Consider the following 27,374-nt stretch of genomic DNA (forward strand, 5'->3'; position numbering starts at 1 on the left):
ATTAAATCTCATTATCGAGAGTTTTTTTATTTCTTCTTTTTTCTTTTTTTTTTAAATCGCTCTTGTGTATTAGCCGTTAGAGCAAGTCAATATAAATTAGGTTATTAAATATATATTGATACGAGACTAAGACGTGGAGTTTATTGATAAACAAGTTAATACTAATTAATAATTAATCATGTTTATTATTATTAAATAATAATAATAACACACAATGCAATTATCAACGACGATAAATTTAAGAGTAATACGCTTCATGAGTTAATGTTCACGTTGCGTCCCACATATCCTAGTCTTCACTGTAAGCCAAAGACGCGTCGTTAAATTTATATCATGCTCATGATAAATATTATATCATTATTATTAATATTTATATATTAATTACTAATGATTAATGACTAACTCATAATTATAACGAAGGATTACATAAGAAATTTAAGATGTATATGTATAGTTGAGTGGACTTCTTGTAAATTAATTAATATAATACACCTGTACCTTTCCTCTTCGCCGCTCAGGTCTGTCATTACTTATTAATACGGCTTCTATTCATGTTATTATTATCATTACAGTAGTTAACTTGAGCGCATTGTTGCTCGAGCACTTAGCTCTTCCTCAATTCAATATCACTATTTATTTGTATCTTACAATTTATGTTACATTTGGAGAATAATTGTTACTATTGTCTGTACTGCAAAGGACAAACTATTGAATTGAATTTAATTCAATTGGATTGAATATCATTAAACAATAATGAATAATATATAATTTTACATAATGACAATTAAAACATAAAGAAGTACCACAAATGCAATCATCGGATTGTGATATGTCGTATGACAAAAATTGCTTGATATCTCTTCTTACAGATATATAGATATATATGAAATTATTTATATAAAACGTATAAACTATTTAAAAATGTTTACAAAAGAAAAATAATAAATAATAATAATGATTATTATTATTATTGAAAAAAAAAATAATTGAACGGAGAATGCTGAATTAGTATTAACATTTATGTTAAATAAAACGCGGTATTATCTATTATTGACAAAATACTACGAGGAATGACAATTTATACGACAATCAATTTTTGGGAGTTGCATCATTCGTGATATATGATATTGCAAATTATAATTATTAATTATTGGGCTAAAGTGAAACTAGTTATTTGTTATAATTATAATGCAGTATTTGCTTTGTTGAAAAAACATAATAATTAATTGATTATTAATTATATAATAATTATTATTATTATTACTATTATCATAGTATTATTATTAGTCATAATAATAATAAATGATGATGATGATTAATTTGTAGTCTGTATATATATAATCAAGCGAACAGTATTGACTCTTAATTAATGTTAAAATGTTTTAACAATAATAATCAGACGCCCAAATGGTTTAATGTCTCCAAGTAGTCGATAGATTTTATTAAACAAGATCCGTAGTTCTAAACAAACAAAAAAAAAAAAATATATATATATATATATATATATATATATAAAATTATATATATATTTACCGTAACACAAAAATTTTGTAATATGGATTATCGTATTCCATTAAAAAATTATATTCTTAATATTTCCAGTGTTACAATCAATAAATGAAAATTGTTATACTGTGTAACTCTTAAAATTATTTTATTTATTATTCAAAATCTTATCTACAAATACCATGAGTACTTATCAATTATAATCTCAAACAAGTCGCTGAATATTCATTTCCTTGTAGAAATCATCGAGCGATTGCTCCCACCGGTTTTCGAAGTATGTATTCAAGAGGAATCCGGCTTTTTTTCCGGTATTTATAGCCCAAGGTAAATGATGCTTTACGTACAGTTTTCTTTGGCTATAAAAATAAAAAAAAAATAATATAAAGCATAATAATAATTGTGTATATTGACGTCCTTGCTGTAGTTAATAGTAATAAGCTGTAGTTAAGAGGTAATTGATGTTGATATGAATATAAAGTTATATACCGAGGACGTAGACGAGCTGCGCCGAACAATGCACCACCGATACACATGGGTAACTTGGTTTGAAGTGCTTCAACCCACTTGACACTCACTTCACCGAGCATAGTTGTTGGCATTAACAGGACGGCATGAAATATATCATGAACTTCACGGTAACGCTGCATTACGTATGCCAGTTCTGGATCGTCTACAAACTTAACGTTATCTCTGGAATCCGGTGATACTTGCTAGAAAATATTTTTATTTTATTATTAATTATAAGAAATTTTATTAAGTTTTCTGATAAGAAAAAAAAACCGATAAGTTAAGAAACCTAGTTATTGACACTGGCCTAGTTTTTTAAAACTTGCAATTTTATTCGAATTAAAAAAAAATTAAATCTTCTCAAAATTTATAATTCAAAAATTATATTTATTAATTTATTTGTTTTTTTTTTTTTAATTAAAATAAAATTGCAAGTGTCAGTAACTAGGCCAGTGTCGATAACTGGGTCTTTTACCTTAATTATTAAAAATTCTTTTATAAAATTTTAAAAGGTTTGATTTAAATATTTTATAAATATACACAGAAAGAACAAGATGATACAGGATATCATCCCAGATTATACTGAGTGAAAAAAAATTTTAGATATCACCCAGTATAATCTGGATTATACTGGCTACTATCTGAAAGTTTTTTCACCACAGATATAACTGAGTATAATCTGGGATGATATCCAGTGTTATCTTGCTTTTTCCGTGTACACTGAGAAAAATTTCTTTTCAGAAAAATGCCCATATTTTTAAAAAAAATCTTATTTTTCAGTTATCATTTTGCACTGAAATAATTTTTTTAAATCTTTTTTTTTAATAAAAAATATTCAATATTAATTTTAATAATAATAACAATTTAATTAAAGCTTACATTAATGACTAAAAAATCATAATAAGTTTTGCCGAGCGTACCATCAGGCAGCTCTTTCAGTTTGGAGAAATCGACAGTGGCTGTATTGATACGCGGCTTATCTGCCAGTATTTTAGCACCTTCCGGCGATAATAGCATACGTTGCTGGCAATATTTCAACGCCTGTACACCAGTTGTTTCGCCGAGACATGCAATCATATCGCCGCGTGATGGATCTATTAGCGAGACAATAGCTGAACCTCCAGCGAGAACTGCGCGCTGGAGACTCGTCAACTCTACATAGTTCTTGGTATAAAACTCTGGAAACTCATTACCCCCGGCTGTGCTGTATCTTCTCAACAATGTACCTGAAATCAATAATACAATATAAATTAAAGGATTTTATAAATAAAACCAATAACCTTATTACAGTTTATTAAATATTTTTTATTTATATCCAAATTCATACACGTGATTAACGCCATTTAAATATTATTAAAGGCTTTGTTTCTTTCTTATTTTTTTCTTCTTTATTATATCGTATAAAATACTATACAATAGAGCTTTGGTTTCGCTAAATACTAATTTATATTTCGCCATCAGGTAGTTACGAAACTTAATTATCATTAATATTAATGTACATAAATTCTTAAATTAATGGCACTTCTCGAATCCTGCGAGATGCTTTGCTCACTAATTATGTTTTCCGCTTTCTTTTATACATAATTATAATTTACACTGGTAATAATTTCAAATAAATATTTTATTCGAATCCATTTTTTTCTTTAATTTAAATAAATTTTCTTCTTTCAAGCGAATTTTTTATACAATATCTATAGTGATGCGATTAAATAAATACTCAAAAAATTTTTAATTCAAGCGTAGACTTTTTAAAACTTTAAATTAAAATTCCAACAACCGAGTTTGAGTAAAGAGCTTTTTCACAAAGAATTTTTACATAAACTACCCGGTAGAAGTTTTAATTTAAAGTTTTTTCATTACAAATAAGTAAACTAAAATAAAATTAATGATAAAAAATACATCGAAACGCTGATGCATAATTAATCAGTAATTACTAATTAACATAAATGACACAGTATTTACTTAAAAATAAAAATAAATCATATAACTTGAATTTTACTCGGCGTAGTAACTATCGGCGAGTATTTTGGCTCTACAATATCTTTAGGCTTAAAAGTTATCCAAGTATACATTAAACTTCCGACGACACTGAGATTCAAACCAATAAAATTCCACCATGAAAAAATATAATCACCGCCGACAACCATCCCTAAGTAAGTAACAGTAATATTTTTTAAACAACCAATAATAGTGGTGGTTAAAGCCGAGTTATAAAATGTACACAGCAGAACACTGTAGGACAAAATAAATCCCATGATACAGGACAAACTGAACTGGAAAATAAATAATAAATTAGTCCAGTGATTAAACTGTATGGCCTTGTTGATGTCGCCTGTCCACCAAGCAACCAACGTCAATGGCACGATCATTATCAACGAATTATAATACATCAGTCCGTACTTCCCCAGCTCTTTGGAGTTGAGTTTCTTCTTGGTGTAAACTCCGTTAGCCGCCGTGAAGATATTATTCACAAAAATAAATATATATCCTTCTAGATTGAATGCAAGGTCATCGCAAGCTGCGATTATCGCTCCGATTATCATAGTGTGGACACTCAGCTGGACAGGCATTGGAGGCTTTATACTCAGCATGTAGAACTCGGCGACCATCGTCATCAAGATACTAAACCTCCTAAGCGCAGTGAACATCGGCAGGCTCAACTGCTTGGTTCCTCCGAGACCGAATATCATATTTCCGATGTAAATTATCGGCAGTGGAAATATTTTAGGTATTGTTGACGCTTCTAGGTTAGGAAAGTCAACATAGTGGAGTTTTTTAGCGATGTACAGAATAATTATTGTGGATACCATCTGTCCGAGGCCTAGAACTGGGAATGATGGGAAGTTGTAAGTTGTCAGCACCGTCTTGTTGATCACAGTTATCAAAAAAGAAGCGATTCCATAGAAGAGCGCCGATGAAACTCGGTACCACATGGCATGTTCACTCACTTGCATCTTAGAGAATTAACCACCGTTATTATTAAAACTGCCAAATGTCTCCGAAGCCTTCTTGACACTGACGTGGATCAGACTTTTTGTATCCATACATCTATACTTAAAATAGTTACATTTAATAAAAAAATTTTATGGCAACGTACGTGATAACCTTATCATTTTTTGTTCCTCTGCTACATATCGTTACCGGAAACAGTTGTCAATATTTTTTCTGGTTCATTAATTCCAGGACACGTTGATCAGTTTTATTATTACTGTTATTTTTTAATTATTTTTAATGATTTATATTGTTGCAACAAATGTAATTTATTTTGTTTTGATAAGACAGCTTCGGCTGCTAAGGCCAGACTGACCTAACACGCGCGAATTTTATCTGTCGATAATGTAGAGCTTGTTTAATTTTATTCTTTAAATAAATATTAATAATATTATTAACTATTATTAATATATTTATTTTAAAATTTTTAAAATTAATTTAGATGAAAATTAATGTAGCACATATTTGATAATTTTAAAAATTTTATAAAAAATAAATTATGGAAAAAAAAATTGACATCTAGAAATTTTAAAAAATAAAGAAAATTAAATTTTGTTAAAGAAAATTAAAAAATTGTCAAGTGACAGCTAACTTTAATGTCATTAACTGAGCAGACAGTTGATAATTTTAAGAATTTTTGTAACAAATAAATTATAGCAAAGAAAAAAATTAGAAAAAAAATTGACATCTTGAAATTTTTAAAAACTACAAATGCAATTTTTTAAAAACAATTTTTTTGGAGCAAATTTATTTGTTATAAAAAATTAAAAAATTGTTAAGTGACAGCTAACTTTAATGTTATTTAATTTAGTATAGATATTTAATAATTTTTGTTAATAAATAAATTATAACAAAAAAAAATTGACATTTAGAAATTTGAAAAAATTAAAAATGCAATTTTTTAAAAACAATTTTTTAGAGTTAATTCAACTGTTAAATAAAATTAAAAATTTATCAAATGTCATTTAAAAACTTGATAATTATGACACTGAAGTTGACAGACATTAAACATTTTTTTTTAATTTTATGACAATTAAATTATTACAAAAAAAAATTGATTGAAAAATTTCACATGTAAAAATTAATAAAAATTACAAGTAAAAATTTTTAGAAGCATTTTTTTATTATAATTGATTTGTTATAAAAATTTTTGAAATTAACAGTTGATAGCTAACTTCAGTATCATTGTTAATTAAATAAAAAATAACTTAGTAATTCATTAATCTAGATCTATGGAATAATATACTCGATTAGAGTTGTAATTATAAAAAACCTTGCTAAGTACTATGAATAGTATAATTAGAAGCAACTTATTTTAGCGAAATAATTTCTTTGTAAAAAATTCCAAGACCTCCAAGAAGAGCCGGTGGCTCGCTGATTACACTTTGTCAGTCCAGATAAAGAACTACTGTTTGACTAGCTTTCTTCCAGCCCAACGACTAGAATTTACCGTAATGCTACCCGGATTTACTTAGCTTTGAATTAATTAATTTGAATCGCTGCGCACTGGAATGTCTGTTGATGATAACTTAAACTCCATTCTGTTAAAATCATTGAAACATAATAATAATAATATATAAATTTAATTAAATGAATTATATTGACGATAAATTACCTAATTTTCTCGACTGAGTATTATTTCACCTGAAGAAACTGGCTGTCCTAATTCATCATGTTTTGACACTCCGGCTAACATTTTTGATAAATTTATATAATTGCGAATTTAACAACTCCATACAATTGGTATTTTTTAATTTTTTTAGTCACGACACAATGTATTGCGCGTGAATGAATTATTTTGAGTTATTTATCAATGTAAAAGCATAAGCTGCTTAAATTATTATCATTAAATGTTATTACAAAATATTAAATCTTACAAACTTTAATTTAATTTGTTGAAAAATTTTTTATAAATAATTAATGTAAATAATGTTTTATTTTTGACTACTGTTTTAAAATTCAAAATTATTTTTTTTTCAACTTGAAATTTTTTTTCTCCGGTTTTAAATTGTTAGTAATTAGTTGTAATGAATTCAAACTTCATTAAAATTATTAATAGTGAATAAACAAATTTTTATACAGTGCTTTTGAATTTCTGATCATCAAAATATGTATAAAATGATCAATTAATCAACAAAAATAATAACTTCATTAATTACTGATACTAGGCGCTTATTGTTGACGATATTTGTAAGCATGGATGACCGTAGCGTATCCCTTAATTAGAGTAATTGCAGTGAGATTGTATACTGCAAATAATTCCTGATGCTGCGATGACCAGGAAAATGATCACTATAGAAAATTAAATAAAAATTATTCATTTTCATTTACTAATAAAAACAATTAAATTAAATAATAATTACTTTTATTTGAAAATAATAAAGTAATATATCACTCTTATTGGTGTTAAAGGCGCACACCATCTTAAGGGGGAACACCACTGACGATCGAAAAAAAGAGATGATTTTTTTGAATTTTTTTGACAGGGAAAATACAGGAATTTGGGGATCGGATTTTTTTTATTTTATCAAGAATACATTAAAGATTATTACCCTAAATTTTTATTAAAAAATATTTAATTAATATAAAATTATTAAAAATCTCGTAGAGCGGAATTTTGAAAATTTTCATTTTGAAAATTTTCTCAATATTCTTACTGCTTTTTTTTGCTTTAACCCGGCTAAAAAAATCTTTAAAATAAAAATTTTTTAAATTCCGTACGTGCGACGATAACTACATCCTTACCGATTAAAAAGCAATTTAGGTTTTTATTTTCAGATGATCCGTTTTTGAGTTATCGAACCTACCATGGAGGGGGAAATTTTTTCTAGTGCTCTACAAAATTGTTAATAACTTTATAATAATTAAATATTTTTGAATAAAAATTAAAGGTAGTTATCTTTAATTTACCCTAAATAAAATAAAAAAAATCCGATCCCCAAATTCCTTTATTTTTCCTGTCAAAAAAATTCCCGAAAATCACCTCTTTTTTTCGATCGTTACAGTGGTGTTCCTCCTTAAGGTCGAATTTTACTGAAAGTTCTTGGATAATTCGATCAATTTATACAGTAATGAGTAATGAGGAATTCTATTCTCTACGAGCTATTGTAAATTTCAGACAATGACTCGAGTAACTTGCGTTTTTTAATTTTTTTCATTGACGGACTTTTTAACTGTGGGCCCTTTGTATTTTGTATTCGCACGCAACGACGTCAATTGCAGTTGAAATTAATACCACTATAAAAATAGTCTCAGTTGCGGTAATTAATGCCAGCAAATACACCATTGAGGTGTTACTAGAGACTTTGAATGAAATTTTAATGAGATATGAAAAAAAAAAAAAAAAAAAAAAAAAAAAATTTTTTTAATTAAAATAGAAATGTATTATTAAATAATTTTTTATGCTTTCTTCTTCAAATTTAATTATCAAAATAAAATTTATTATTTTCTACGAGTAACTATTTTTAATAAAATTGCATCCGTCATGGCGGAAGCTCACGAATTGTTCAAAGAATCATACGTAATCAAGTCAAATAAAGAGTAATAGAATTCACTGGAGCATTTCTTAGTCTGAAGCTTTATAAAAGTAAAATAGGTCACGGTTTCTTCAGTTCACGAACAAATTTCAAGTGCAAAAGACCAGATCATGACGAACTTATGATGCACATTAAATTAATTATCGGTGTGCTATTGATTTCGGAGTGCTTCGCAAAAAAGTACCAAGACAATTCTTCTGAATACTTGTCACCCAGCATGCCTTGTGGTTCATCGCTTTGCAGTTTTGTTGAAAGATTTCATTCTTACAATTCTCCACGTCTGGCATTGCGGTATGACTCAGATACAAATTTAGCTAGAAGTTATTACGGCTACGGTACTCCTGCATTTTACTCGTAAGTTACCTATAAAATAAAAATATTAATTAATTAAACATCTTGTTATTGTTGATTCATTTTTTATAGAACATTTGATCCAATAAATGTACTTGCATCATTAGCGTTTCTCGCCTTCTTGCTTCAGTCATTTATGTCACTCTTTGACAGGTCACGATCAATGATACCTACAATCGTCACCAACAGATCTGTTCCTCGTAACCAAATTCCTGATCCAATAGAACTAATTATGCAGGCTTTTGATGAATATGTATGTAATAATATAATTAATATGTCACGATAGTTTAGATAATAAACTGATATATTTTTTCAGGAAATATTCGATAATGTACCAGATAAAAAGGAACGGGGCAAAACTTGATTCTACTATAAGCTATGATAATGATAATAATAATAATTTACAAATTCTCTAACAAAAATTGTCAAAATAAAAATTTTAATTGTTGTATTTTTACCTAAGATTTTCTCCGATGGTATGAGACCTCATACCGATAAAATATTATGGTGAAGAAATAATAATGAAAAATTAGTCATTCTTCGGGGATTGGATCGGGTACCTCGGCTGATAATAATTATGTAAAAACACCGATCTTATAGAGTCATATCGCGTTACAGATGCCATAAGAGTGTATAATAAAAATTTTATTATTTTTTCAAAGTCCAAACAAAATTTTTAGTTTAAAGAAAAAAATTTTTTTTTGCATTTCTGCACATTTTGAACGAAACTACGTTGATTCCTGAAAAAAAATTCTTTATACGCCCTTATGGCTTTTCACCGGGACCTTTTGCCGGTATACGCCCTTATGACATCTGGAACGCGATATATTAAACACAATAATAATAGTAATAAGAAGAAGAAAAAGAATGACATAAAATTTTAATATAAATTTATTGAATTAATTAGAACTATCCTGACTCTTTTTTAAGTGTAATAAATTTTTAACTGATTCACGGTATTTATTAACAGTAAAATGATCTTCTCCGGTGTTTATTAAATCAGTTACTGCCATTTTGTACTCAGTAGCGTTCGGAATTTTTTGATAATCGAGGTCTTCTGGTGGATTATTCGGCCATACATGAATGGATACTAAAGTTTTACGGCTTTTGTTTTTATCCCAATCATAGTATTCCATGTCTGCTAATGCCTTTTCAGCTTCCCATGATTCCATTACCTATAATGAAAAATTGGTAGTATCTTAAGAATTTTTTAATTTTCTTAAGTTAAATTTTTGTCTATAAAAATCAGATCTATAATTTCATTATACAAATCAAAAATTTTTAGAGTAAACTAAATTCAATTAAATTAAAATAATATTGTTTAAATTTTTATTTATAAGTTAAAAAGTTAAGCTGTCTTACCCAAGATTCCTGGTAGAGCGCAGTCAAAATATAATCGGCATAATCTCGATTCTGCTTCCTGGTAGGACACCTATCTGTCACAATTGTCACATAATCTGTCTTTTCGTCATACCTAGGTCCAACTAATCTTAAAAATTTATCTCTCGCATGAGAGTCTAATTTAAGCGACGATAATTTGACTCTCAAAGTAACTATCCTTGCCAACGGATCTTTGATAGTCGGCGACGAGTAACAGTAGTCTGAAGAAATGTATTCAATCGGATAGTGTTGGTCACACTTTTCGTTGGTGTCCAATTCCTTTGGCCACTTGGTGCAAAACTGCTTCAGAGCTTCACAATGTCTCTGGATAGCCGGTGGAGTCAAATGCAAAAAATTGGGTATCTTCATCAGCTCCGCATTTCCCCATTTGTTTGGTGGCGCTTCATTTTTATTAGGATACCCCTGACGAATAGGCAACGGCACCACTGCTGGGTGAAATGTCCTGGGACCTGGCCATACTGACGGCCAGTCTTGATCAACAGCCATTTGTTCTGACCGCGGTGGTATAGCTGCTGTGTTTCTCTCATATCTTTTAACTTCTTCTTTTTTTGGTATCAATTGCAATACTCGAAATTCGCCTAAAAATTAATATAATACTGAAGTTAGCCATCAGCTGTCAATTTTTATAACAAATCAATTACAACAAAAAAATGCTTCTAAAAATTTTCACTTGCAATTTTTATTAATTTTCACATGTGAATTTTCAAATTTTATGAAAATGAAGTTAGCCGACATTTCAAAATTTTTATAAATTTTTTATTGAAAAAATTTCAATTAAATAATTTAAAAAAAAAATTCACCTGTAAAAAACTTGAAAAACTACAAGTGTCATTTTTTAGAAATATCTTTTCAGATGTAATTTAAGGTAAAGGGCCCTATTATGAGACAGATTCTAAGGTAGGTGGGACATTCTCACTGCTTAGAAAAGTATTTAAGAGAAAAATACCATTTGGATGGTATTATATCATTTCTCTGTCATTATTAGACAGCTATTATGTATTTAAACTCAATTTTATCTAACAAATAAATAAAAATAAACCATTTTTTCTAACAACCTTTATGATCCCTTTTATGAGACAGTTTTAAGACATATGACCCCAATGTCTCATGAAAGAGGTCCCTATTTATGAGACAGCTGAAAAATAAGTAAAGCGATATCTATATGATTTTTTTTTTTATTAATATGAGATCATTTTTCACAATTATCAAAGAAATTAGATAAATTGTTACAAAATAACAATTCAATAGTCACATAATAAATAATTTATTTCTCTTCTTTTAATTTTTTCTGAATTTCCTTTACTTTTTCCTGGAGCTTTTTTTTTTCGTCTTGTAATTCTTTCCGTTTTAGTTTTTTATCTTGCTGCTGTTTCTTAATTTTTTCTTTTTCCAATTCAGACTGATACCATTCGTCAGATGTTCCAACAGAAGGTAATTTTGATTTACCCGACTTTTCAACTCTACACCTTTTTTTTTTTCGGTAAATATTCGACAGGTAATGTAAATATTTCTTTGAATGGCTTTTAGGCGAATTATCTAAAACTAAAAATCGCGAAAATTTTATTAAATACCTTTTTGATACATAATTATAATCTAAAAAAAAATTTCACATTACCTTTTTGTCTGCTTTTGGAGAATTTTTTTCACGCTTGAACTTTGTCGATCGATTGATTTACAAATGTTTTCTTGATTATTTTCAAGTCCTGAAAGTTTATGATTTTTATTAATAAAATCAAAATAATACGTGAAATGTATTATTTTGAAATGTATGTACCTTGCTGATAATCCTGGTTATATGAACATTTGTCTATAAGGAGTGATTGTACGTCAATAGGATCACTTTGATTTTGTAATAGTAAATTGTTATCAGAAGCAACTCCTGAATTTGCAGCGATCGGAGAATGTTTGCTAAGTGTGTCTGGCATGGGATTAGTGCTAACTAATGATTCTTGATCAATTATCTGAACTGGCAGATCGCATACAATGTCATAAGTATCATTGATTGCCCCAACACCATTTTCGTCGCTATTCATACTCGTCTGATTATCGAAAATAATGACAGATTGCCATCTTGTATTGCAACTCTCTGCTTTGAAATTTGTTTCATATTCTTCATTATAAGTTGCTCTATTATTTATTAAGGGATTGATTCCTGGATCAACATCTTCAACATTGTTTTCTTGACTAGAACGCGACCTATATTTAAGAATATCAAGGATTTTGGGATCATGTAAAACCTCATTGCTCAAGATAATTGGTTTCTTTCTTGGAGTTTCACCTATTATTGAAATGATTATATGTATATACTAAAGAGAATTTATGTCAAATTATTCAAACAGATATTCTACAAAAAAAAAAGGTGTTAATATTAGTACAAACTTAAAATAGATTAAATTTATGTTAGCTGAAAAATTGATTTCGAATATATAAAATTCTAAAAAAAGTTGTACGTATAAAATTTCAAAAAATCAATAGTAAAAATAAATTAATTGTAAATGAAGTAAAAAATAGTTCGATTATACTTAAAGTTGATAATTGTAAAATAAGTTAATGTAATTATTTGTTTTAAATACCCGTTGAATTTTTGTAAATTTGTAACCAATAATCAAACAAAGCTTTCTTCTCCACATCACCCGTCCATGATCCACTACTCGCTGCCGCATAAAAATCCAAAAGTAGTTCCTCTTGTAAATTTTTTTCAAACTCATGTAAAAATCTTTGTTCTTCTGTAACTTCATTGGCCTTAAAAATGTCATTATTTTCAAATTTTTGTTTTGATTTCTTCCCCTTATTTAAAACATTGTAATCTACCGCTTTAGAGTCAAATGGATAGAGCCCTGATCCTCGAAAACCACTCTGAACCACGTTCTCAGCATTAGGCATATTATCCAGAGTATACTGAAGAACAAGAGGAAAATTTTCTTTGGTTACTGATGTCTCACTCTGCTCATTTTTCCACTTAGGTACACATTTTCTCCACGATTCCTTAAATGGATGGAAATAGTATATTAAACACCGAGGGAAGTAAAGTAAGAAATGTCTCAGATCACATGTAATTGTTGGCCGAGTCGAAGCCGAGGTCAACAAACATGTGATCTGAGGCTTTCTTATTTACTTCCCGAGGAGTGTATGCTATTTTTTTGCTCGACGAAGGCAGAAAGTGGCAACTTCATTTAGCGCAGCGGGCCGAAAGTTGACGCTTTCTGCCCGTCGAGCAAAAAAACGATATATCCAGTGGTTGCATAATATGGGTGGAATTTGGCGGCAACATAATCAATTCGATCTTTTTTCTCGACAAAAATTTACTAATGGCAAGTTAAGATGGGTTGAATGGTTATCCATGTAAACTATTACTGGAAACTCCGTATTTTCTTTGACTAGCCAAGGATAGAATACGTTTGTTATATATTCATAAAAGGTTTCGGTTGTCATCCAGCCGTTGTCCGAAATTCCAATCCCCCAACCATTTGGAGTATTCTCAATTATTTTTTTTAGTACAGTTCTCTTATAAGAGTACAAGAGCATCGGAGGACCATGAATACCATCAGCTCTGTACATAAATAATACTGTTAAAGCTTCCTTACCACCGTCAACAACTTTGTAAACCGCACGAGTCCCCTTTGCTGCCAACACACTCTCAGCATCAGGACACAACTAATGCTACTTTCCTCACAATTAAATATTCGACTCGGAAGAATACTCAATAAATCTTTTTTCTCTAAATATATTTTGTTGTTTGCAAACCAATCTTGAAGATCTTCTTGCGTTACTGCTGCTCGAGTCATACTCAATTTTTGGGGTTTTCGAATTGACAATTCGGGGTGCCTTCTTCTAAAGTTTTCGTACCAGTGTCGACTAGGACGATCGTCTTTGAATGGTGTTTTTTTCTTAATTTTTTTGACATACTTTTGGATATTGTCCAATAACTCACTTTTGGTAACAGGCACTCCAATCTCTACTCGATGTAATATCCATGTAACAATCTGTTTTTCTTCATCATCACTCAAAACTATGCCTGGGCCAGTTTTACTTTTGGTTTCTCCTGGATCTAAATTTTTCTTTCTCCCCAAAGTTACAACCGGTACACCAAAGGCAACAGCAGCCTTTCTTAAAGACATTCCGGTATCTTTTATAGCTTTTAAAGCTTTTTCAACATTTTCTGTACTGTAATTCAATCGTTGACATTTTCTTTTTTTTTGAATTTTTAATTACATTCTCAGACGTTACTACATATTTTTTTGCAGGATTTGTTTTCTTTTTCAACTTCGATTGTGTTGATTTTTTAGCCATATTTTAAAAAAAATTTTTATAAGTATTTGTTGTTATATAATCTGAAATATAAGAAAAATCAATATTTATAGTAATGTTTCGAATATTATACAAGTTAATTATAAAATTTAAGTACTTGAAATAATTAAAAATGAATTTTGTACATCAGCATGCTGTCAGAGTTTTAGGTTAGATTCATAATTTTTCACTAATAAATGTGACATACTTACTAAGAAATATTAAATTGAGTTTTTATACAATAATTAGGTTCTCAGTTATACATACACACCGTTTTTTTTATAAATTATTAATTACTACTTATATTTATGACTGTTAAAACTCACTGTCTCACTAACTGGGACTATAAACAAAATCATATGTCCATGTTGCGCGAGACACCTAATAAAGTGTCTCATAAAACCGTACATGCAAGCAAATAACTGTACGTATTATGAGACACCCAAAAATTAAATACTTTTGTTAAAAATAACTTAAAAATACTTATACTCACTCAATTTACAACTCTTTAGCTTTCAATTAATATGTAACACGTGAATAAAAGTCACAAAAACAATGTTTTTACCAGGCTACAAAATTGGATACTCGTCGCTGTTTCACTCCTTTTAAAAGTCTGTAAGAGCGCAAATTTTAAGCCAAGCAATTTCAAATATTTTTTTAATTATATCTATTAAATTAATCATAAAATTAAAGGATCATCTTAGAAACTTAGTTAAATACCGATTTATTATAATTTTTATATTCAAGTTAACTCGATCTTTTTTTTTTATTTATCACATAATTCAGTCCTGTATCATAAATATGGACACTGTCTCATAATAGGGCCCTTTACCTTAATTAATAAAAAAAATCAAAACTTTTCAGATGTCTGCTAACTTTAGTGTCATGAAATTTTTAAATTAAATTTTTTTTGTAATAATTTAATTATCATCAAATTCTCACAATATTTTTTATATCTGTCAACTTCAGTGTCATAAATTAATTAATTTATTAATTTAAAATTGTAAATATAAATGTAAATATAAATACAAATCATTGTTAGGTTACCTTGATTTGTAGACGCAGTTTTCGAAGCCGCTGAAGATGAGTTATACCTTACGCCAGATATTTTAATAAACGCCGATATTGAACATCTCTCCGCGATACAAAACACTGCCATTATTTATTTATTTGATGGTAAAAAATGCTGTAAAAATTTTTATTCACACGTCTAAGCACACATGACTCTCCCGAGTGAAATTACAGCTTGCAGTGCGCATGCGCCAAAACTTCCATGATTTTTCCCCGCTAAATTTGAATCACTGAAATCGCGCGCATATTAAATATTCAGTATCGCTTTCTTATCTCCGGATGTTATATTTCCTCGTAATGATTAGCATAAGAATATGCCAGTATAATTTTATTAGTTCAACCCATAGTTTCTTAATCATCTAAATCCATCAATTAGTAAAGCCTAAAAATTTTACAATGGAAAGTAATGAAATTACGGAAGAATATTGTCAGCAATTTCAAATCGAAAACATAGAAGAAGAAAATAAAGACAAGTGTCCTAGAATTATAGGAGTAACTCCTAAAAATTTAGAAATTTCAAATGAAGTTGAAGTAATTGATGTTACAGAATATTACGAAGATGAAAATAATGACGAAGGTAAATATTGCAATATATTTTTGTTAATTTTAATTTTTTTTTTTTTGGAAACTTTTGTTTAGTTTTTTTTCTCGACTTCTTTATCTAGGTAATTATTTAAAAATAAATAAATTAACAAAAAGAAGGATGCATAAACTATAGCAAAATGGTATACTGACGCAAGAGTTATTCTGAAATGATGACGTCTTGATCTCGTCCCCTCTTTCTCTGCTTCTCTGCCACCAACACATCTGTTCTGTGACGGTGACTACTGCCTACCGTTAATATATTTATATCTTGTGTAATCTCTGTGCAGCTATGGCGTCTCCAAGATCAAAATCACCTCGTCCACCTTTATCTGCAAAAAAAGAAGACAAAGAGGAAAGTTTTTGGGACAAAATCGGAACGCTGGGCCGTAAAAAGCGTATAAAAGAAGGTATGTTTAGATTTATTTTGAAAACTTGCTGATACTTGATGTCATCGATAACATCATAAACAATGTCCATATAAGGATAGGTCCCATGATTTTTATTTAGTACATTTCTAGTCTAATATAGACAATTAATTAATTTATCAATGTTTTTACAGTCCAAGAAGTTCAAGAAGAAGGAAAGTATGCTATCGATTCTCCAGGATACGCTGCTAATCCGGATATGCCACCGGAGGATTACACTCTTGACGAAAACGAGGAGCGGTCAATTATTCAACCTGGCTCGCTAGAAGACCCTAAGCTCCAGGAACTTATTTATATACTTATTGAGTGGATTAATGATGAACTTGCGCAGCAGAGGATTATTGTTAAGGACATTGTGGAAGATTTATACGACGGACAAGTTATTCAAAAATTAATTGGTAACTTAAAATTTTTTTTTGTTTAAAATAATTAAATCAACAGACATTCAATAATTTTTAGGATTAATCTTATTAAAAAAATTATTACCAAAAAAGAAATTCTACATCTAGAAGATTTGAAAAATTATGAATGCAATTTTTAAAAGTACTTTTTTTTAGTTCTACACAAAAAAAAGGTTCAGTTGAGCCAAGAAAATTTTTTTCTTCTTAATTATTTTCTTGAGCGAAAAAAAAATTTTTTTTTGACACTAGAAATTCCACCTATTCCAACAAAATTAATTCTCTTGCTTTAAGAAATACGTATCTTGATTCCAGAAAATTTACTTAAGTCAAGAAAATTTTGTTATTTTGAGAAAATTCAGCCTCTTGCTCCAAAATATTAAATTTCTGGATAGAAGTAAATTTTCATTAATATTTTTATTGATTAACATGTCAAATGAGAAAATTAAATAATATTGAATCATTTTTTTTTCATTCAATATGTATAATTACACGCTAAAATAATATAAAATGAGTATCAAATGTTCAAGAGAAAAATTTTCTCAAGGTGAGCAAATTTTTTTTTCTCAGCTGAAGTAGGTGACGCTGCTTCCCTAAAGTATCTAAAAATCTTTATCAAATATAAAAATTAATTGTATCAAGTATTTATGATACCTAATTTGAATTAAGAAAAAATTACTTCCACCAAGAATAGAATTTCAAGAAAAATTTTTACTTCGGCCAATACAACTTCGGTCTTCCTTCAGGCACCCGAAAATTTTCTTGAGCCAAGAATTTTGTTCTTCAGTCAAGAAATTTTTTTTTGTGTAATTTAATTATTAAAAAAAAAAAATTTTTTTTTTAAATGTCTGCTGATTTCAATATCATTTTTATTTTGAAAAAGTATACATTACAAGTATTTAATTATTAAATTAAATATTTTAGAGAAATTAACTGGCGAAAAGCTCGACGTACCAGAAGTGACACAATCTGAGGAAGGACAAAAACAAAAGTTAGAAGTTGTTCTGTCAGCAGCGAATCGTATTCTCGGTCGATATCCGCCGTATCAGTGGAGCGTGGAATCAGTACATTCAAAAAATATTGTCGCAATATTACATCTGCTGGTGGGATTAGCGCGACAATATCGCGCGCCAGTTAGATTACCAGAGCGTGTCGCAGTACAGCTGGTGGTTGTCAAAAAAAAGGACGGGCAATTGATTCACCGTACTGTCAGAGAGGAGATAACATCAACGTACGACGATCTAGGAATGCGCTGCGAGCGTGACGCATTCGACACGCTTTTTGATCATCCTCATGACAAGTTACCAGTTGTCAAGAAGTCACTGGTGTCTTTCGTAAATAAGCACCTGAGCAAACTTAATCTTGAAATTACTGACCTGGATACACAGTTCCACGACGGAGTTTATCTTACGCTACTGCTGGGTCTTCTGGAGGGCTTCTTTGTGCCTCTCGGTAGCTTTCATCTGTCGCCAAAGACTCACGATCAGAAGGTTCACAACGTTTCCTTTGCTTTTGACCTGATGAAAGACGTCGGGCTCCCGAAGCCTAAAGCAAGGCCTGAAGATATTGTTAATCATGATTTGAAATCAACTCTCAGGGTTCTTTATAATTTATTCACAAAGTACAAGAATATTAATTGATTCAATTATATATTTTATTGTAATAATTGTTACAAAAATTAAAGAAGAAATTTTTATATTACTAACAGTCGCACAAGTGCTCTTAATTTATTATAAATAACTAGACTGCCATTTATAAATATTTAATTATATATGCGTGAAATATTTAAACTTATTTTTGTATATTAATATTGTTAATAAATGTAACATACTTATTTATATAAAAAAGAACTAAAATTATGTAAATCAAATCCTTTATTTTAGTTTATTAAAATTTTATATTTTATAATTTAAGGTTTAACTTTGTACTTAGAGTTATGACTTGCCAGAAAAATAAACTGTAAAATAAATAGAACATTAAAAAAAAAATAATCGAAGAATAGTAATAAAAGCACGAATCTCATATCGCCAAATCTTTATTCGCAATGAAAATGCGAGACGAGGTTTCGAGCGGGTACATAAAGATATTTTACTGACACGCGACGTTATACGCTGGGTATCGAGCGTAATGGTATAAAGTACTAAAGAGGTCTTGCAGTTTCTTTTTGACGCTCAAGGCATCAAGAACTATCGCAATAAGTAATTTTATTATTTAATTATTTTAATATCAATATCCTATGAGTAATTTTATTATTATTTATTTATCATAATTATTATTTAAATTACCAATGATTAAAAATTAATAGGTGATAAATGGGTGTCGATAAGTCAGAAGAAAAAGAAGAAGAAGAAGAAAAAGAAAAAGATGAATCGAAAAAAGGAAGACGTATCAGTTTGTTTGGAGTATACTCAAAAGTATTCAAAGTTATGCTGTCTAATTGGAAGGAATCTATTGAACACAGTGAAGAAGAAGATCGTGTAAGTGAGCTTGATGAATTGGTGCTGCCGAGTAATGAAGAGTGGCGTTACCAAGTTTATTATAGACTTGTTGATCTTCAGCGTGAAGTTGATTCTGCTTTCGACAAAGAGTAATTACTTTTTTATTAGTTTGAAGTTTAATTACTTAATTGATTGATTGATTGATTAGTTACTTTACTGATTAGAATTTCGGATGAAGATATAGATGTAAAAGTGAGAAGCCCAGTGCTGCAAGATGAAGTCTTTTGGGAATGGGAACCGATTGCTGAGAACCCAGAAGACTTGATTAGAAATTCTCCAGATATTTTGAATGAAAATTTAGCCAAACGTCAGGAAATGTTGCGACGCTTAGAAAGCCCAGAAGGTTCAATGACGGAAGCTTACATGGAACCTGGATGGAGACTGAATGATATTTTGCTAGCAGCAAGAGCTCTGCAAGAGGAATCGATGCCACAGCAGACATCTTATAATGATGAAGCAGAAATGCGACGAGTGTTTGGTCTAGTTTACGACGTTTTACGCTGTAAATATATATTTTATTAAGATTATTTTAATATGAAGATTAGAGTATGCTAAAATGTAAATTCCGTAAAGAACCTTTTAAAATTGTAATTTTGAATTTCGCTTTTAACAGGGGTTGTTTTTAGGAATTTCCTGAGATATTTTGGGGGGAGAAGATTTATTTGATTTTTATATAATTTTTAACAGCAGATTTAATTGGGCACATCCGGACAAATTTTGAATTTTCAGCGGAAATGCCCAAACTAAGCTTCTGCTAAAAAATTCTATGAAAATCAAATAAATCTTCTCTCCCCAAGATATCTCAGAAAATGCCCAAACACAGCCTCTGCTAAAAGCGTAACTCAAAACTTCAATTTTAAAAGTTTCTTCACGGAAACTTCATTTTGGCACACCCTAATGAAGATATTAATTTACCTGGTAAAAATAAATATAATATTCAGATAAACAGATTCTTAACCAAGTACTCGAGGATGTGGGCTTCTGGATCAATAACAGAGAGCTCAAAAAACGAGAACGGATTGTCTGGTTGCTTTTGTTCGATATGCAAGGTCGTAAATTTATGTCTCCGCCGCAGATTGCTCTCACGGAAATGAGACAGGAACTATTCAAAGCTGCGGGGTTGATGGATATTGAAGAAGCTTTGCTGAAAAATAAGATCAAGATTGCGGCTGGTGTTTCTAGATTGAGAATCGGCGGCTCGGCTCTTACTTTAGGTTTGTCTGGAAGAATTTAAATTAATAATTGATAAACATTTAAGTAGAGGTAATTTGATATCAAGTGAAAGGTTTTAGATAAATTATTACCTGCGCACTTGAGAAATGAAGGAATTTGCTGGACGGATGACGAAGCATCGGCTTCAGGATGGGTTAATACAATTAAACTTCCAACTAAAGCAGAGTTCATTGCTGAAATGACCAAAATGGGGTTTAAATTATCGGCCAACTGGCGAAGGCTTAAAGAGAATAATTATGCATTCGATCCTATTTGTCCCAAAGTTGTGATTCTTCATGAAAAAATTCGTGAACAATTGGCTAGATCTATGTTAGTTCGGGAATATCGTTTTATTTTTCTTGTAAGTATTGATATTATTAATACTTTCTACAATTTTCACTTATGTTTCTTAAAAAAATGAATCAAGTTAATAAAATATTATAATTACGAAATTAACAGATCCATGCGCGAAAAAAAAATTAACTTGATTCAATTTTAAGATCAAAATTCTTGAACCAAAAAATTATTTTAAAGAACTTTATGGTCGTGGTTTAAATAAAAAAATTCTTGAACTAAGAAATTCTTTTCTTGATTTGAGTAAATTTTACTTGTTCAAGAATTTTTCTTCTTTAATTAAGATAATTATTTTTCTGTGTAGTAATTTAAAAAATTTATTTATTAATCATATCTAGACACAGATCATATATGGCGATTTTATGTTACAATTTGAATCAGTCTTTTTACAATAGGATTTATAGAAAGTTTAGCTTAACTAAGTGGATATTTATTATATTTATTGGATTTAATTTAAGGGTGTAATCTAATTCGTTGGTTAAATAAAAAAATAAGCGATTTTTGGAAATTTTTCGTAAACTTGCTATGAAAGATATTTTCATAAAAGTTGTTAAGGACAATGAATAAAGTCTTTTTTTTAATCTGCGAGTCTTCACTTGAAATATTTAATATATCCCAAGAAATTTTTAGATATATATACATTCGAAAAATGTAAAAAAAAAAAAAAAAAAAAACAAAAATCGAATTTTCGAAAGTTATCAACTAGACTACACCCTTAAAGTTTAATTAAATATAAATTTAATTTAATTAATTTTAAACAGTGCATTTTTACAAGTGCATCTAATTAATATTAAATTAATGGAAGCAATTAAAAAATTCCTCATGAAGAAATGTATTAAATCTTCTATCAGGATATAATTGATTGATTGAAACTAAAAAAAGTCTGAAACATCGGCTATTTTTAGGATCCTATAAATAAAATGATAAAAGTATAAGAATTGACTCATATAATCAATACAGGAACGTTCATTGTGTTTCGGAGCAGCATCATTGGCAAAGACAATTCGTGTGTCTCACCTCTGCGGTCCAATAATCCTGACACATCTAATAGCCCCCCGGCATACTGGGTATTTGGCTGGTCTATTAATTGACATCGAGGACGCTGGAAGACTTCTAGCATTTGGCGCAGAATCAAGACGTGCTGAATACGAAGCTTATTTAAAAAACCTCGGAATCAATGAAAAGCAATGTAGAATATTTTCTGAAAGGTATGTTAATTTTTCCATCTAAAATAACGAGAGTGTAATCATAATATTTCTTTGGCAGTTACAAAACAGCCCCGGGGTTCGCAGAACTGGAGCGTGCAACAGTAGTATTAGCAACTCCTCCATGCTCTTACACGGGCTTAACAAACATCGTCGACCTAATAGTTGCACGAGGAGGTGACACAGATCTGCTCGAGTCGCTGACTAACGTTGACGACCAAGCGCAATTAGAACGACCGCGTAAACTATTAGCTGAGCAAATGACTTGCTTGAAGTACATACTCACCAGGCCCAACGTTCAACTACTCATATATGAAGCACACAGTACTTTGCCTTCAGAGACCGTCGAGATGCTTCAGCAGGTTGTTCAATATGCAAACAAAATGGCCGTTGACAAGCACACTCGTGAACACTTGGTATGAGTTTTCATCTTTCAAAGCTTTGTTTTCACTTTTGACTATGCTTTATTCTTCTCTGAAAATAAATAACGTAAAAAATTAAAAAGTGCCCGACTTTTAACGTTCAATAAATTTTTAATAAAAAATATGTTACCAATTTATAGAGTAAAGTAAGAAAGATAATTTATCATTGTCAATTATTGAAGTAATTTCTCCTTGAATAAAAAAAAGTATTGAAAAGTATTGGATTGACTAGAAAACCAATGCTTTTCAATACTTTCTTCTTTGTCTCAATACTTTTTTTTAATCAGGGCTACACGGAAAAAAGAGAACTTGAAAAATTACATTATAAATAGTAATAAATGTCCCGTCTTATTCAAAACTAGAAAAATTACAGTTCGAAATAACATTTTTGTAATTCAAACTTTTAATGTTAATTTTCAAAGCTTTCAATGTAAATATTATATTTTACAATGTAATTCTTATAAAATCTGTCATACTTACAATCTGATAATGAAACTTTTCCAGTTTTCATCACAAAGCGCCACTTTACATTATATACTGTAATTTTTCTATTTTTCTTTTTTCCGTGTATTTCATGTAAAATAATAAACAGAAAAAGAGCTTAGTTTTTCATTAATTATAATTAGCAACCTTGCAGTCACTATGTGACTGCTGTGACTTGTGAACTATAAATAAATAAAATTTTGCTTTATGAAACAATGACTTTTGTTAAATTGGACTGTTCTTTTTTAAATATTGACGTTTTTGTAAGATATAAGCTCATCCCGATATTACACCCATAAAGAGCTTTCATTTAAGTACCTACATGCATTTTGATATATTTTTCATACATACATATATATAAAATGTATAAAAAATTGATGTGGGTACTTAAATGAAAGGTCTTGATGAGTGTAACATCGGGATAAGCTTATATCTCAAAAAATGTCAATAGTTCACAAGATACAAGGTCATTTCTCAATTATGTATCTAGAGATAGAGTATTTTCGAATGCAGTCTAAATACTTATCATAATAAATTGACGATCGGTGAGAATAATATAATACCTTGAAAAGGCACAAATTCAAATCAAGACCTTTGCAATGACACTAAATTTTACTTAAAAAAACCGATTTTATGATATGACTATCCTGGACACTGATTTTTCTTATTCTCTCAATGATATAGATTAAACGCCATAAATTAAATGACTATTTAAAATACCAAGTACCATAGAAATGAAGTGAGACTATTAAAAAAAAAAAAAAAAAAAAAAAAATGACGAAAACAATGAATTTTCGGTCAAATTAACGTGTTTCCAAGTTACGAAAATTTTTTTATTGCTTGACGGAAGCAAATTTGTTAATTTATTTTAATGATTTTATCATTTCTATTACACTAAATTAATTTTTGAAAGTTGCAGAATTAATCTTCATTGAATTATCTGTACATTGATTAAAAAAAACTGGATACAAGAAAAAAATTCTTGAATCAAAAATATAATTTTAAAGAGTTTGATCATCTTAAATTAAGCGAAAAAATTTTTTATCTACATTGAAAAAAAATTAACTTCAATCAAGAGAAAAATTCTTGAATTAAATAGAATTTACTTAAACAAAGAAAAATTTCTTAATTTAAGAATTTTTTTGCTCAAATCAAGAAGATTAAATTCTGTATAATTATTTACTTGATTCAGGTAAATTTTTTTTTCTTGTAAGAAATTGCTCTTCGTTCAAGTTAATTTAATTATTTTGGTTCCATGAACTAGTAAAAATATAAAAATAATAATAGTTGCAGAGAAGAAGCGAAAAAAATTTTTTCGATCGTAAAGCTCATAATAGAGACAGATCGCATTATGAGTCGTGCAAAATCGATTTTATTACAAAATAAGTTCTTGAAGCGTATTTATTTTAATTTGTCAACGTTTAAATTTTTTTAGCCTCGTAAGAGAACTCCCACTAAAGACTCTAGCCCTAAGAGTGGTGGAAGATCCTCGAGATCTGGAAAACGAGCGATGCTTCAAGAGTCCCGTACTAAGAGCTCTGGCGACGAAGATGACGAAGAAGAAATCTCAAGCTCTCCAGTGCCGCAAGTTCAAGTGCCTGACAGTGATTTATTCGAGATAGGAAATATTTTCGAGTTGTACGGACATCACAATAATGAACAAAAGGAAGTAATCGACAACCCGCTTGCTGAAGACGGATGTTATCTGGCAGTAGTTCGGCGGAAAGAAATGATGCAATTCAACTCGTTGTTTATGATCAAAGTTGCCGAGTCAAAAGGTCTTTTCGGGAATCCTCAGGCTTCCAAATCCCCAGTGCCAGAGCAGCAGTCTAGGGAAGAAACTTCACCGACGTCTCCAACACCCACCATGCCAACCGCGATTAAAAAGCCCAAGAAGGGAAAGGGGAAAGGGAAGAAGAAAATAGTGAGATTAGATCGCATTACTGCGCCAACTCATTCCTCGATGCTGAAAGTTGGAAGTCGCAGAACTTCTAGGCATTCCAGGCAATCTATCGACAATGAATCATGCGAAAGTTTCTCTGTCTCCAGTGTTAGATTGTCCTGTCCGCGATACAGCGAGCGGGTAGCACGCGACGAGCGTTTTATCAGCTTCCAAGTACGAGAGACCAGACGCCAAGATGTCAGAAGGTGGTGGGAGCAATCCGCGAATTTTCTGATCCACGCTGCAAGATGCGAGCCCTGCAAATTCAGGATCTTTCATACTGATCCTTGGACCAAGAGGGTTCTCTACGTGCCGAGGGTCCAGCAGATTGTCTTCCCTCATGATGATGATGATCTTCATTGATTTATTTGGACCTGTCTGTAATATATAAGTGTAAATGTTTTTTTTTTTTTGTTATAATTATAATATATATTGTAAGTAAATATCATTTATTCGTGTCTTGATTCACTTGTATTATGAGTAATTTTTTTTTTAAGAAAGATCGATAGAAGAAATGAAATGCGGGTTGGAATCTCCCGTCTCAAGTGACAGAATCGCGTGACGCTGAAAACGAGTTTTCATTTTTGTTAAAAGTTAAATGTTTACCTCTTACACGATACACTCGGTTTGGAACAACAACGGGTAACTATTTTGACACCTCACACATGGTTATTATTAATATCCATGACATTTAACGCGTCATTTATCACGAGGAATTCATTATACAGTGCTTGGGTAAAAAAAATTTTATAATTACTATTATTTTGCTAGATCTTTTGCATATCTAAAAATGTCCTGTCTCTAATGCCAAAATAGCTACAGTTTTTTTTTTTTTATTTACTTGCATTGAATATAAATTAACAGAATATTTGCATGCAAATTGTTGGAACCAAGAAGACTGAAAAACAAGAAGCTACTGAAATTGGATTCGAATGCTACCTTGTGTTTTAAATTCAGTAAGACAAAATGTTTTTTAGAATCTATAATTAGTTGACAGTAATATTTTATTTTTTTTTTATCTAAATAATAAAAATTAATAAAATTTTGCGAATTATTAAATTGGAGTGACGGCGTTGAGGATTTAAATCTTTAGTCAGGCGTCATTTTCGTAAAGAAAAAAATTTCGAAATAATTTGCGGGGGCCTGACTTTTAACAAATTTCTTTTTATGAAATCAATTGACCCATTTTAAATATAGTCATATTTAATGTTCGTAAAATAAATATAGATTAGTATAAATAATCTAAGAATCAATATTTTTTTTACAAACTAAAAGTCAATTACTTAAAATATTTTTAAATTTGAGAATTTTTTATTTTTTTTACTTTTATATTTATTTCTTAAATACCAAGTGGCAATTTTCGATGTCATTAAAGTTAGCCGACGTTCTAAATTTTTTAATAATTTAATTAAAACAAAAAAATATTTTTAAAAAATTGCATTTGCAGTTTTTGAAGTTTTTCACTCGTGCAATTTTTTTCTTTATTTTTTTGTAATAATTTTTTCAACAAAAAAAATTCTAAAAATTTTTAGATGTCGGCTAACTTTATTTTCATCTATTTTTGAGATTTTGAACAAATAAATTTCTCATCTAAAAATTTTAAAGCAACTATGTAAATTTTTGGTACTAATCTAATACACGAAACTGAAATTAGCAAACATCTGTCATCTTTTTGATTTTTATAACAAATAAATTATTGCTAAGAAAACATTTAAAAAAAAATTACAACAATAACTTTTTGATGCATCTACAAGTGAAATTTTTTTTAAATAATTTATTTTTTTAAAAAAATCCTAGAAATCATCAGACGTTAGCTAATTTCAGTATAACCTTAAAATTAATAGTCAGTTAACAATTTTTTAATTTTATTTAACAAAAAATTTGTCCCAAAAAATCATTTTTAATTTTTGTAAATTTCTACATGTTAATTTTTTTTCTAATTTCTAGTTCTAAGCTCCTTCAGGACCATCAACAATACTTAAAGTTAATTTTTTACAAGTATACATTTGATACAGTGTTTGCAATACAATTTTATATTTTAAAGACCGACATTAATTAATAACATGTTAAATTGTAAAATTAATTCCAGGAAAATATTTAGTACTAATGTAGTTGATAAACTAATTTAATTAAAATTTTTAAATTATTTTACTCATTAACTAAAAAAATGCAAGTTAATTGTTTGTGAGTTTTTAAAAAT

General features: G+C 29.4%; 6 protein-coding genes across 7 annotated transcripts; 3 read left to right on the forward strand and 3 right to left on the reverse strand.

Moving 5' to 3' along the window:
• Positions 1 to 1,637: 1,637 nt before the first annotated feature.
• On the reverse strand, positions 1,638 to 5,327 carry LOC141528635 (solute carrier family 35 member D2-like protein). Its single transcript, XM_074244792.1, has 4 exons — positions 4,013 to 5,327; positions 2,893 to 3,239; positions 1,993 to 2,216; positions 1,638 to 1,862 (listed from the first exon to the last, which is right to left on the reverse strand). Exons 1-4 carry the CDS (start codon positions 4,965 to 4,967, stop codon positions 1,712 to 1,714), a joined length of 1,677 nt encoding a protein of 558 aa, XP_074100893.1. The 5' UTR covers positions 4,968 to 5,327; the 3' UTR covers positions 1,638 to 1,711.
• A 3,083-nt stretch (positions 5,328 to 8,410) lies between these two features.
• LOC141528685 (uncharacterized) lies at positions 8,411 to 9,782 on the forward strand. Its single transcript, XM_074244851.1, has 3 exons — positions 8,411 to 8,894; positions 8,964 to 9,144; positions 9,208 to 9,782. The coding sequence occupies exons 1-3, from the start codon at positions 8,662 to 8,664 to the stop codon at positions 9,253 to 9,255; spliced, it is 462 nt and encodes a 153-aa protein (XP_074100952.1). The 5' UTR covers positions 8,411 to 8,661; the 3' UTR covers positions 9,256 to 9,782.
• Positions 9,765 to 15,817, reverse strand: Mrps35 (mitochondrial ribosomal protein S35). The gene is made up of 3 exons (XM_074244850.1): positions 15,627 to 15,817; positions 10,254 to 10,870; positions 9,765 to 10,066 (listed from the first exon to the last, which is right to left on the reverse strand). Exons 1-3 carry the CDS (start codon positions 15,736 to 15,738, stop codon positions 9,791 to 9,793), a joined length of 1,005 nt encoding a protein of 334 aa, XP_074100951.1. The 5' UTR covers positions 15,739 to 15,817; the 3' UTR covers positions 9,765 to 9,790.
• LOC141528815 (uncharacterized) lies at positions 11,252 to 15,136 on the reverse strand. Its single transcript, XM_074245050.1, has 7 exons — positions 13,877 to 15,136; positions 13,104 to 13,277; positions 12,866 to 13,034; positions 12,067 to 12,570; positions 11,908 to 11,995; positions 11,596 to 11,752; positions 11,252 to 11,281 (listed from the first exon to the last, which is right to left on the reverse strand). The coding sequence occupies exons 1-7, from the start codon at positions 14,408 to 14,410 to the stop codon at positions 11,252 to 11,254; spliced, it is 1,656 nt and encodes a 551-aa protein (XP_074101151.1). The 5' UTR covers positions 14,411 to 15,136.
• Positions 15,818 to 16,452: 635 nt separating the features above from the next.
• On the forward strand, positions 16,453 to 18,914 carry Parvin (beta-parvin). Its single transcript, XM_074244849.1, has 3 exons — positions 16,453 to 16,642; positions 16,795 to 17,058; positions 17,983 to 18,914. Exons 1-3 carry the CDS (start codon positions 16,525 to 16,527, stop codon positions 18,696 to 18,698), a joined length of 1,098 nt encoding a protein of 365 aa, XP_074100950.1. The 5' UTR covers positions 16,453 to 16,524; the 3' UTR covers positions 18,699 to 18,914.
• Positions 18,915 to 19,033: 119 nt separating this feature from the next.
• Positions 19,034 to 26,330, forward strand: LOC141528682 (uncharacterized). Of its 2 annotated transcripts, none has more exons than XM_074244847.1 (8): positions 19,034 to 19,645; positions 19,721 to 20,058; positions 20,498 to 20,770; positions 20,849 to 21,129; positions 22,083 to 22,330; positions 22,389 to 22,743; positions 24,668 to 25,567; positions 25,672 to 26,330. In XM_074244847.1, the coding sequence occupies exons 1-7, from the start codon at positions 19,371 to 19,373 to the stop codon at positions 25,535 to 25,537; spliced, it is 2,640 nt and encodes an 879-aa protein (XP_074100948.1). In that variant the 5' UTR covers positions 19,034 to 19,370; the 3' UTR covers positions 25,538 to 25,567; positions 25,672 to 26,330. The 2 variants fall into 2 exon arrangements, with proteins under 2 accessions (XP_074100948.1, XP_074100949.1); XM_074244848.1 differs by having other exon boundaries at positions 25,676 to 26,330.
• The last annotated feature ends 1,044 nt before the right edge of the window (positions 26,331 to 27,374 follow it).

This window comes from Cotesia typhae, unplaced genomic scaffold, assembly GCF_013202065.1.
Source record: "Cotesia typhae breed Kobodo isofemale line unplaced genomic scaffold, CoteBio_Ctyphae contig_44, whole genome shotgun sequence".
Classification (NCBI taxonomy): domain Eukaryota; kingdom Metazoa; phylum Arthropoda; class Insecta; order Hymenoptera; family Braconidae; genus Cotesia; species Cotesia typhae.